Source organism: Melanerpes formicivorus, unplaced genomic scaffold (assembly GCF_026170545.1).
Source record: "Melanerpes formicivorus ecotype bairdi unplaced genomic scaffold, bMelFor1.0.p_v2 SCAF_3, whole genome shotgun sequence".
NCBI classification, from domain to species: domain Eukaryota; kingdom Metazoa; phylum Chordata; class Aves; order Piciformes; family Picidae; genus Melanerpes; species Melanerpes formicivorus.
In genome coordinates this window covers 31,328,161-31,340,596 of record NW_027142355.1, presented here as the reverse complement: position 1 = coordinate 31,340,596, position 12,436 = coordinate 31,328,161, and the positions used below count along the sequence as shown (strand labels likewise).

Sequence of the window (12,436 nt, the reverse complement as noted above, 5' to 3'; positions counted from 1 at the left end):
CCTTCTGAGCACATTGTCAGGATTGCTTCAGATAGATAGATATGGTACAGAGAGAAAGTCCTGTCTGGATTGCTGATTGGCTGCTTGAAAGATTAATTTTTGTGCATCGGTTTAGACAAAAATCAGGCTAAATATTTTATTTTCCAAGAGAATAAAGACAGCCATAAAGGAATTTTTTTTTATCCTTATACTGCAAATTTGGTTAGTCATAGTAACTTAATGGACAGTGAGGCCACACAATCTTATTATCAAGGCTCCCCTTCAGCAGCTCCTGGAGTGAACTGTCATTCTCAATAGACAAGGCACCATCCAAATTTGCATCTCACATATAATATTCTCTTGAAAGGAACAAGCATATTTACCCTTTGAGGTTCATCTATTATCAGTCATTACAAATAATATCCTACCCATCAAACACTTTCACAAGTTCAATCTGCGCATACATGCTACTTATTATGGATCACTCCCTAGACCATATGCAAAGGGTTTGTTTTCTGATTGTAATTTTACCTATTTAACTTTTGCTGGTGGCTAGAGATAAATATTACAGAATGCCATTGAATGTGTATTTGCACAGCACATCCTGTTTAAAGAACCAAAAGAAAAAGTAGAAATGTCACCGCTCACTGAAGAGTCCTGCTACTCTCTGAGGCTACAGTTACATAGTGAAGTGAAGGTGCAAGTACTGGTCACAATGGTAGCCAAAAGAAAGTAGGAGCTGCAACATCAGCTAGGAAATTGATGCAGACAAGTCCACAGTAGGACATTCCAGTCTTCAATGGCTACTTTGCCATCAGAGTTATCTTCATTTACATTAACTTTATGAGTGTATGCACAGATAAATGTTTTCTTGCTAAATCATGCCTTGGTTTCACAACACTTGACTACATTCTCTTGACTTCAGTTTAAAAGATGAAAAAACAGGGTTTGGGACCCTGTTATTGAAACTATTAATCTTAAGCCTCTCTGAATGGCTGGTTGGAGTATGAGCAGACAAATGGGGTCACCAGGTATGTTGAGACCTGGCAGAAGAGTATGCCCTGCCTGTGTACCTTACTGTGCAATTTTAACATGGTGCTGCTCAGTAAACTGCTGTGAGCTTTTAAACTCTTCCCACATTTTTCCTTAGAGGCTGCTCCAATTCAGAGAGATATGTGATTCCTGCATTAATTTATAGCTCATAAATTCAAAGCTTCAGCAGATGGCAAGATCATCACCAAGATGATGTACACGTTTAAGACAAGAGGCATTCTTTGGCTGCTATTATGTAAGTAATCGAGAACAGCAGAAAGATGTCTGTTTCTTCCTTCACTTGCCCTCTGAAAAGCCTCTTAGAATAGAGAGCACATGAAGCAAGGCTATTCCCACGGGCTGCAGAACTCTTGGCTCAAATATTTCCTTTATCAGCAGTCATGCACTGCACTTCACTGAAAGTGTATTATTTCGGTTCACATTACTAATTAATGAACTTTTCATATATTCTGGTTTTGACTACTTGTATTCAGTAGCAGTAGTTATAGAGAGAAATATTGGATAAGGTTAACAAAATAATTACAATATGCCACACTGTTATTAATTGGATTTGCTCATTGAGCTGTAAAAGTTACACTATTTACACCTTATATCTGAGATGACAATAGTCTTTGAAAACTAAATTAAAATAGAAATAGAATGTTAGGAGTTGGAAGGGATCTCCAGAGATCAAGTCCAATCCCCCTGCAAAACAGGACCACTTAGCACAGGTCACACAGGAATGTGTGCTTTTGGGTTTCAAAGACCTCAAGGAGACTCCACAACCTGTCTAGGCAGCCTGTTCCAGTACTCCATCGCCCCCACAGTAATAAAGCTTTTTCTCATATTGAGATGGAATTTTCTGTCATTGAGTTTACATCCATTGCCCCTCATCCTATCACAGAGTATCACTGAAAACAGACTGGCTCTATCCTCCTGAGACCCACCCCTCAGATGTATATAAACACTGATAAGGTCCCCACTCAGCCTTCTCTTCTCCAGACTAAACAGCCCCAGGTCTCTCAGTCATTCCTCATAAAAGTCATGCTCCAGTCCCTTAACCACCCTCATAGCCCTTTGTTGAACTCTCTCAAATAGTTCCCTGTCCCTCTCGAAGTGGGGAGTCCAGAACTGTAAACAATATTCCAGATATAGTCTAACTGGGGCTGTACAGAGGGGGAAAAATCCTCCCTTGAACTGCTGGATACCCTCTTCTTAATGCATCTAAGTATACTACTTGCCTTCTTGGTCACCAGGGCACATTGCTGTCCCGTGGATAACTCATTACCAATCAGGACTCCAAGGTTCTTCTGTGTGGAGGTGCTCTCCAACAGGTCAACCCCTAACCTGTACTGACTCCTGAGGAACACCACTAGCTACAGGTCTCCAACTGGTCTCTGCACCATTGGAACCCTTTGAGTTCTATTGTTTAGCCAGTTATTAATCCATCTCACTGTTCACTCTTCTACACCACAGTTCCTGAGATTGCCTACAAGAATGTTATGGGCAACAGTATCAAAAGCTTTACTAAAGTCAAGGAAGACAACATCCACTGCTCTCCCTGCATCTAACCATTCAGTCATGTCACCATAGGCGGCTATCAGATTAATCAAACATGACCAATAACTAACAAAACTCAGCATATTCATTTATTTTGAATGTTATTCTAGTCTATAGAGTTTTTGAGTCACAGCCTACAGGTTTGTGCTGCTGAAAGAGAATGCAGACGGGAATACTTTTTGGATAGTTTATTATATCAAATTACAGTAGCATATTGCTTATATTGACAGTCATAAAAACAGCCTCCACAGTAATGCTGACTAAAAGCATCCTGCTCATTTGAAGTTTATGAATGGAAAACTTGTATAGAATAAAAAGCCAGAGTCAGGTTCAACAGGATTTAGTTTTGAGAGTAAACACATTAAAAGACAGATGTATGTTTAGTAGAAGGACTAGGGTAGGGACCTGATTGAGCCAAAAAAAGGATGTTTTATGACAATTACTCAACTTACCTGTGTCTCAGGTTTCCCAAGAAGATAACAAGGATAATAGCCTTTTTGCCCTTACATTGGATAGTGAAGTTTGACTCATAAAGAGCCTTATCCAAAGCCATTAAAGCTAATAGAAATCTCTCATTGACTGTAATGAGCTTTTGTTCAGGTCCTTCACAAGACAGATGAAAAACTGCCATTGACTTCAAGCCCTAATTATATAAACCTGTTTCATATCCTCAGCTCATAGGCATTTGGAAGCAGAGAAATGTAGTAATAAGAGCATTACAATCACTGCAGAAATATCTTTGGTCTTGTTTTTGTTGTAATTCTGAGGTGCTACTCACTGCATGTGTGTACCTCTAGGAGTGTGTGTGTGTATATATATATATATATATATATATATCAGTTATAGTATTCACTGATTAATAAACTTAAGGGTACTTAGATACCCTTACACGTTGGTTGCATCTCTGCACTGCTGGATGTTAACTTTACATGTTTAATTTGACAAAGTATAATGACATTTACATTGATTTAGCCAGTGTCAGAGCCAGGATATAAATAGTCTTTTTCTTTTCATGCTGGTATTATTCTGGCTGTGCAATCAAAGACAATAAATGATCCAGCATAAAGTTAACCCTTTAAAATCATTAAGAAACTTGAAGCTGCAGGGGACTTTAATACTTGAGCAATTCTTTATAGTTTGTCCTCTGTATTTCTCATCTAAGAAAGCAGAGGCATTGCCAAGAATAGTAAAGTTGCATATCATCTGCTCATAGTAAAAAGGGCACTCAGAATGGGAAACATATCAGAAATTTTGAAATAAATAGAGAGAAACTTTTAAAAAGTGATATAATTATATAAACTCTTCATTATTATCATAGTATCAGTCAGGGTTGGAAGGGACCACAAGGATCATCTAGTTCCAACCCCCCTGCCATGGGCAGGGACACCCCACACTACATCAGGCTGGACAGAGCCTCATCCAGCCTGGTCTTAAACACCTCCAGGGACGGGGCCCCAACCACCTCCCTGGACAACCCATTCCAGGGCTTCACCACTCTCATGGGGAAGAACTTCCTCCTCACATCCAGCCTGAATCTCCCCACCTCCAGGAAAGCTAAGCTATTGGCATAAAAACTTTACTTCATTCTGTATGAATTTGAAAACAGACAATTGAGTAGAAATCTCTATTCTACTCCAGGAACTGGAAATAAAATTCCACTGATGTGTATGTTTTTTAATGCCCTTAAATAACAGCAAAAAGATGCAAATTCTCTGTGTAACTATTGGCTTCTATTCAAAACAGCTATTTTCAGCATTATGAATGGCTGACATGGTGCCATGGTTTAGTTGTTTAGGTGGGTTGGATTGGTTGATGGGTTGGACGTGATGATCTTGATGGTCTCTTCCAACCTGGTTGTTTACTATTATTATTATTATTAATTATTATTATTATTATTAGTAGTAGTAGTAGTAGTAGTAGTAGTAGTAGTATTATTTTCAAACCCTGAAACACAGCAGTATCAAAGCAGTAGCTTCACATAACACCTGACATTCTGTATCACAGAAAAGATATATTTTTAAAGACAACATACAATAACCATATATTACTTTAGTCCAATATTTTTGAAAGCTAATTATCTTTTTTTTTTTTATCATATTGAGAGACAACAGTGTATTTTTTTACAATCAGTTAAGGCATGAATTTTATTCAATGACACAACTATTACAAGAGTTAGTTAAAATATTTTCATTTACACACTTCAGGTAAATATCTCTCCATGCCTTAACATTCCAATACTAGCCCTATAAGAACCATGCAATAGCAAGAGATTATGTCATTATTTTTTCACATATTTTTATGAATTAAAGATAATTTTCTCTGTCAAGATTTTACATTTTAGAAATTCACATGTCTTCAAAGGTGCATTTAATTTTGAATTCAGTTGCTTTTTGGGTTTTTTTTTTCTTTATCAAACTTACCCATTAGACCATTGCTATTCTCTAAGAGAAGAAATTATTCCAACATCTGTTGCCATTCTGGTTTTCCATGATTTCCTTTTATGCCCCATGTAACTCATTAAGCTCACCCAGAAAACAGTGTGTCTAGCAAGTGTGTGCAAGTCAAAATTGTGACACTCACAAAATTTCAACTAATCTCTTAAGTGACCTAAATTTTAAGGGACTGAGAAAAATAGATTCACTTCTTACTATTGTTCAGTTTATTCCTTTTGACTGCTGCAGTGTGATGAGAGGAAAAGTGTTTCAGAACATACCTTCCAAATGGCTTGAAGAAAGTGATTTTAATATATGAATTCACTTGTGTGAGTGATCTTCAGAGTACAGCAGATGAAGGAATAGAAAATGCCCCAGTAACCTAAAATCTAACATGTTGGAAGAATGGTAATGAAACTGGAATCCAGTATGCCCTTCTAAATACTCCATTTTCTGCAGGTGCAAATGTTCTATATTTTATTATTTTCAAGCTAATTTCCTGCCCTGTGATCTCTTCTGTCCACTTTTGCCTGCATTTAACAATTGCTACTCTAATTTCATTTCAGAGGAAAATACCTATTGACAGCTGACTTGCCCATAATGTATTCATTGACACAATGCAAAGGTCATTCTTCTTGAAGAAAGCTTAAGAATTCACTATATAAAACTGTCCTTCTAGCTTTCTATAGGTGACACTGCTGTAAGAAGTGGCACACTGTCCAATGCTAGCTATCAGCTGATAAGTGATGGAAGGACAAAGACCAGTGAAATTGATTTTCTAATATGCATAAACATTAGGAATATGAATAAAAAATTGAGGGTATTTAGATTTACTTAAGATGCTATTATGCATGAAAGGTGCATGGTACCCACACTGAGGATTTTACTTTGTATTAATTTCTGTGTGAGCTGCTGTAGATCTGAAACCAGTGCCCAAATGCTAATGTTTTCATATGCTCTGAGTCTACATTGGCAACATATTTGTAAGGGAAAAGATTAATACATTTATGTATGACTAAGATTTATCTTGGGAACAGAGACTGAGATAGAACAGGAAAAACCTACTAAAGGAGGAAAGAGATAACGGCACAGGATAGACTGAATTAAATCCTGCAGGAAAGAACCTCCAAACTAGATGTTAGAAATCTTGGGAGATATTATCGGGAAAATAATAATTAAAAATAGCAAGAAATACAAACACAAAAAGGCTGAGACAGACCAAAAGAGAGAATGGCCTCACATACCCCACACCAGACAGTAGGTCTTTTTTGTACTTTTTACTGAGAACAAGTTGTTTAAAGTTAATAATTGGGCTAAACTTCTGGAAATCAGTCAAACTTATAAGGTCCTTGTTACTGTTAATTCAATTAGAGTAAGTGGAATGAGCTCTGTATGAAATGAATAAGGCTGTAAAAATCAAGCCTTGACAACTTCCCTGTGACTATTGATTGGTTTTTCATAGTATTAGAATTTTCTCTTGCAGACACACGTCAAAAACCTGCACAGAAATATGGCAAAATGGATTTGTATTTCCACAGCAGGAAATTATTTCTTGCATGCTAGATTAAGTTAAAACAAGAATCTACACCGAGGGTAACAAAACTAAAACCAAACCAAAACTGGAGCACAGAGAAAGCATTTACTGTCTTCCTGATGAACAGATGCACCCTTTTGATAGTACAGAAACTCTTTTCAGGTCACATTTTGTCTTCATTAATATGAAAATGGACCTATACAAAGAGAACTTACATATTTATAGAATAATAGATGAATTTGCTTGTTTGAAAGAGACCTTTAAGATCATCCATGGATCAAGTTAACAGTTAACAATTACTAAGCACAAACACCGTTTCCTAATTCTTTATCCCAGTACTGGCACTAAAGCAAGACCGAGCTCCCAGGAGGGAACCATTCCATATTACATCAGCAGGCAACATGTCCTCAGGGACCATCTGTCAGCTACAGGGATTTGGCTTGCCCTTTGGATGCTCCTCCAATATATCCCTCCAAATTTAAAATCTCTGCTACTTCTCCCTCCATGTGGGGAAACTAAGAGGAGTCTGAGTTTTTGTATAATAGGTAAGAGCTAACTCAAGCTCTGCTAACCAAGATATTTCATAAGGCCTAATAAGTATCACAAAAATAACAAAAATACAATCACAATCACAGGATCACACACGATCAAAGGATGTCAGGGGTTGGAAGGGATCAAAAGATATCAAGTCCAACCCCCTTGCCAGAGCAGGGCCATACAATCTAACTCAGGTCACAGAGGAACACATCCAGATGGGCCTCGAAAATCTCCAGAGAAGGAGAGTCCACAACCTCTCTGGGGAGCTTGTTCCAGTGGTCTGAGACCCTTACAGTAAAGAAGTTCCCCCTTGTGTTGAGGTGGAACCTCCTGTACCGCAGCTTACATCCATTGCTCCTTGTCCTATCACAGGGCGCAAGTGACAAGAGCCTGTCCCTTTCCTCCTGACACCCAGCCTTCAGACATTTATAAACATTTATTAAATCCCCTCTAAGTCATCTCTTCTCCAGACTAAAAAGCCCCAGGTCCCTCAGCCTCTCCTCATCAGGCAGTGCTCCAGTCCCCTAACCATCCCCGTAGCCCTCCACTGGACCCTCTCCAGCAGATCCTTATCCCTCTTAAACGGGAGCCCAAAACTGAACGTGATACTCAAGATGAGGTCTCACCAGAGCAGAGTAGAGGGGAAGGAGAACCTCCCTCGATCTGCTGGACACAGATCTTAACACATCCCGGGATCCCATTGGCCTTCTTGGCCACCAGGGCACATTGCTCTCCCATGGCTATCAAGACATACTTGCTGTGTTGCGCTAATCACCCAGGAGATGTGCACTACTTTTCAGTTGCAAATTGTAAATGATACGCGAAGAATTGACTTACCGGGCCAAAAGCATTGCTGTCAAAGCTGTGTCCATGGTGATCACCTTCTACCCAAATATGCCCATGTGGAACTTTCACATACTTCTTTTTGTACCCAATGGTTCTACAAAGAATGGGGGGGGGGGAAAAAAAAAAGAAGCTAATAATTTAAAAATAAAAACTTACAATGTTTTGGTAGGAAAATTCACATATTTATGGGTTTGGAATTTGTTCTTGAATCCCGTCCAACGCTTGCTTTAAAAAAACCTGCGCTGAAGTCCTTTAGGCTTCAAGAGTGCTACTTAAGTCAAAATACATACTGATTTTGTATGAGCTGTTTACAACACTGGCAGAAACCACATCACAACAGGGAACAAGAGGCTTTACCATTAAATATAATTAAAGGATTCCGATTTCCTTAACTGCAGCAACAATTCTTCGAACTATCAGACTGTATGTCAGGCAAATACCCGTGGACACATTGCAGTCACATAAAGATATTGTACCGCCAGTGTTTTTCTTCTGGGGTAATGTCAGGTATTCGTCACAAATAGTCTGGCATATCTGAACTGGCCTCAGATTCAGAGCTTGGATTCCTGTAATGCTTTTATGTCCTGGGGATAGGATATCTTCAGCTGTAACAAGCTAAGCAGGATAAACTTGAAGGAAATCTCTGAGAGAAGGACAAGGGCTGCAAAAAAATGACATTGATGGTTGAAGCCATTTTCCACAGAAATTCCTACTGAAGCAGAGCCTCAGCATATTACAAAAAATGACAAACTACAGATGCATACTAAAGTTGAGGTGCAGAGTATGCAGAATTCCTGTATTTAGTTTCTGAGTAGCTGTCATTTTCACAATTCCATGTGTGCTTTTGCCTTTTTCTTTTCTTTTTCTTTTTTTTGGGGGGGTGGGGGGATGGGGTCTGTTATTCTGCAGTCATCTGTGCAAAGAAGCGATCACGCACACCAAGTTATTACCATGGTGAAGCATTTACAGATGGGACTATGGATAGTGATACCTATCAGCTTGATTTAGATAACCAAGTCTGTCCATAGACACAGAAACAGAACTGATCTAGCTTGTCTCCAGATGCTCATTACTTTTCAGTGTCTGGAAGATATGCCCCCAAAGCAGGAAGCAGAAAGAACACACTCTAAAACTAAAGAAAATCAACTGAAAAGAGAAAATCACCTTCACCAGGAAATTCAGATTAACTGTGTAACAACACTAATCAGTATTGTTCACAAGTCAAAATGGGTAATACACAACAAATTTTGATTTAGAGGTAACAGAACTAAAATTTATTGTAATAATAAAAGCATTAAGGGAAAACCTTCTGCCATTTCCTGTATGGGATATATAACGCATCAGATTTTTTCCACACATTAGGTCCTACAGGAAAAAAAAATCAAGATATATGATAAACAATAAACACTTGTAAACCTCGGAACAAAAGAGAGGGAAGAAAATACATTTTCCTAAGACAATTCCTTCAAAATGAGTATGTAGTATTTGCATAAATGTCCTAGGAACCTTGCATTATCCTTAGCAATCTTTGTGTTAAAATTGTCCTGCGGAATACACGGGAAATTTGAAAAGTTTTCTTTGAGTTGTTCACTGCATGAATTAGTAAAAAAGCACAACAGTAAACTCATGTTACAGTAAATAGGATCATCCATTACTTTTAATATCTTTTTGGATTTTCAAGATAATTTCACTCTTGAATTACTCCACAACAGATCAATAAATGATTTTGGCAAGTAAACCAAGCTATAGGCTTCAGAAAGTCATATTCAGTTAATGACAGTAGGTTATTTTTAATTACTATTTAAGAACTAAAAAAATCACAATTAGTCAGCAACACTGCTCCTCTCTCATGAACCTTCCAGAAATTAAACATGTCAATCTCTGGCCTAAATTTCAAGGAGGTGACCACATGTGTGGGCTACATTGGTAATATGGCTCTTGCTCCAAGCGTACAAACTACAACTCATTCATTTCACTACCTAGCCATTTCGGACAGACAAGAAAATTATCATCCATTTTTTTAGTGCAATCTTACAAGGCCAAATTAATAACACAAGTTGTACAACATCCTTTCTGAGAAGGAGAGATGTTGCCTCAACTCCTTTTCATTACGGATAGCTTTGCAGACAACTGACATCCACTTGTAGATTTAGGATCATGTAAATAAATACCAGTTAAACAAAACTTCTATGGAAAGAAATAACAGGATGTAAAGTGAACAAAGACTTTGGAATGTTTCTTGCACTCTCCAATAACAGCAAAACATGAAAACCTCAAGCCACGTATCAATTAAAAGCATGACTAGCTCATCAAGAATTCTACATCAAATCTTGAGGGGTCTTTGCTACAATAGCAATGCAGTCAACAATGCACTGTATATTTTGAAAGTAGTGTGAAAACCTATTTTTCTTTCTTAGTTGGGTATTCTTACTCTCATTTCTCTGGCTGCCTGTAGTCTTGACCTCTGTTAGCTTTCACACATTAAGTCTTTAATTAAATGTAGCGGTTGTCTGAATGAATTCTTAGGAGAACAATTGATGTAAGTAATAATTAAATTAGTATTTGTTAATTTCATATCCAGTTCATTAGTGTGAGCTATAATTACTAAACATTTTTTTAAAGAAAGCCTCCACTAATAAAGAGTAGTCTTTCACTGCCTAATGCCTGTTCTTTGAAGTGAAAATACTGTTTAACAACTCATATACATCACATTTTAAAGCTTTGCTTTGAGGAAAACACAGGTAAAAGACGTTCAACTACCCAGATTTTGATACACAGTACAGTATTCAAGCATCTGCTAAAAAGGATAATGGTGTGTGCAGAAAAATATCTCAGGTTTTACCAAAGTCTTTGACAGGTTAGTATCAAACACCTATGCTACTGTTGCTCAAGCTGTTAAAATCTGACTGGCTTATAAACAGTCTACAAGAGCTGCGATAATTTCCTTTATAGGAATATAATGGAATGACATCTATCTTTCTAGCTATTTTTACACAAATTCCTAAAATTTGTTTGTTTGGGTTTTTTTTTTTTTCTTACAGCTGAGGTAATTTTGAACCTTTGCAATGTTTTCAGGTCTTTTTGTTTTGTTGGAGTTTTTGTTTGCTTGGGGTTTTTTGGGGGGTGGGTTGTTTTGTTCTCTTTTGTTTTGGCTTTTTTGGGGAGGTTTGGTTGTTGTTGGTTTATTCCTCCATGATTTAATACTTAACAGATGTACTTACATCTATCCTTGGCTGAGAAATAATTTCAATCTTGACAGTCAAAAATGAGCTCTATATGGTATTCTAACCACCTGCCCACAAGCAAGAAAATCTGCTTTTTTAGGATATGGTAGCAAGTGCCAAAGCAAGCAACTTGGCTCGGATAAGTTGGATGAGAAATGACTACCTTCAGTTTGATCTGACCTTGAGGAATCAAATGGTCTCAGCAATCTGCATACCTTTGGGTGTCATCAGGGAACAGACACTGTAGATTACTTCCTCTGTTTGCACATGAGAGAATAAACAAACTCTATCATACTTAACAACTTTTTCCAAACAACATAAATTGCTATATGTGAAAATTTTCCACATCCATCCATCTTCATCAAATTCAAAGAATAAAAAAACCCAGCAACATTATCAATTTTAGATGACACCCACATACCAAGGCATGAACATTATTTTCATACATCATGCAAATTGTGCTAGTATCATCAACAAGGTCTCTTCCACATCATACTAAACACCTTGCAGCCGCTAAGAAATCTCCATGTTTTCTTCCAACACACACAAACAATCATCTATGTCATTTTATTTTAACCTTCCCCTTACATACACTATATTCCTTTGACCACAAGATGTTATTTAAATTGGCTGCTTTTAGAAGATGGCTCTGTGTGTGAAGCAACTAAATTTATCTATTTTTATGAAGAGCAGCTTAACAGACTGTGCATGGGAATATGTCATTAGGTTACAGAGAATCCTCTGCTCATGTGCAGCTATTAATTTTTGCAACAGAGCTGAAACATGTTTTTCTTAAAAGCTGCAGCTCAGTCAGATATTGAGAAGACTGACTTTAAAACGTGCATCCAAAACTGAGAACTGGGAAACTGCTGGAGAAGACCTTGTGCTTGGGATACTGCTTCTGGAGCATTGCTAGATCTGGTATATTGAGAAGGAGACCCCAAAAAGGAGACATTCCAGAATGACAAAATCTGAAACTCCAGTGAGATTAGAAGAAACCATTACAGAGGCAGAGATTTCCTTTGCCTATACTCAGGCAAATTTTTGAGTGCCTAAACCTTGTGGGTTTCACACACACAATTTACTTTTCCCCAGCTAAATCATTCATAGCAAAGTGATGTACCAGTGCAGGTTCCTATGACTGAGCAGTGCTAAGAATAAGTAGATGTCTGATCTGGAAAGTACCAGAGTTGTTTGTAGTTGTGTTTTATTAATTAGGTAATTTCTCATAAAGCGTAACATTGTGAACAAAATAATTATTTAGCCATTATTTGCTTCACCAGATTCTTAAA

The 12,436-nt window shown here is 37.6% G+C and overlaps 1 protein-coding gene across 3 annotated transcripts in view; it reads right to left on the bottom strand.

Moving 5' to 3' along the window:
* IMMP2L (inner mitochondrial membrane peptidase subunit 2) overlaps window positions 1-12,436 on the bottom strand; it is a 480,655-nt gene that overhangs the window by 104,957 nt on the left and 363,262 nt on the right. For 2 of the 3 annotated variants that reach the window (XM_068169999.1, XM_068170000.1), the window contains exon 5: window positions 7,912-8,014. The exons of the other annotated variant lie outside the window; for it this stretch is intronic. In XM_068169999.1, the coding sequence (XP_068026100.1) occupies window positions 7,912-8,014 (103 nt within the window). The remainder of the gene's footprint in view (window positions 1-7,911; window positions 8,015-12,436) is intronic. 3 annotated transcript variants of the gene reach the window in all.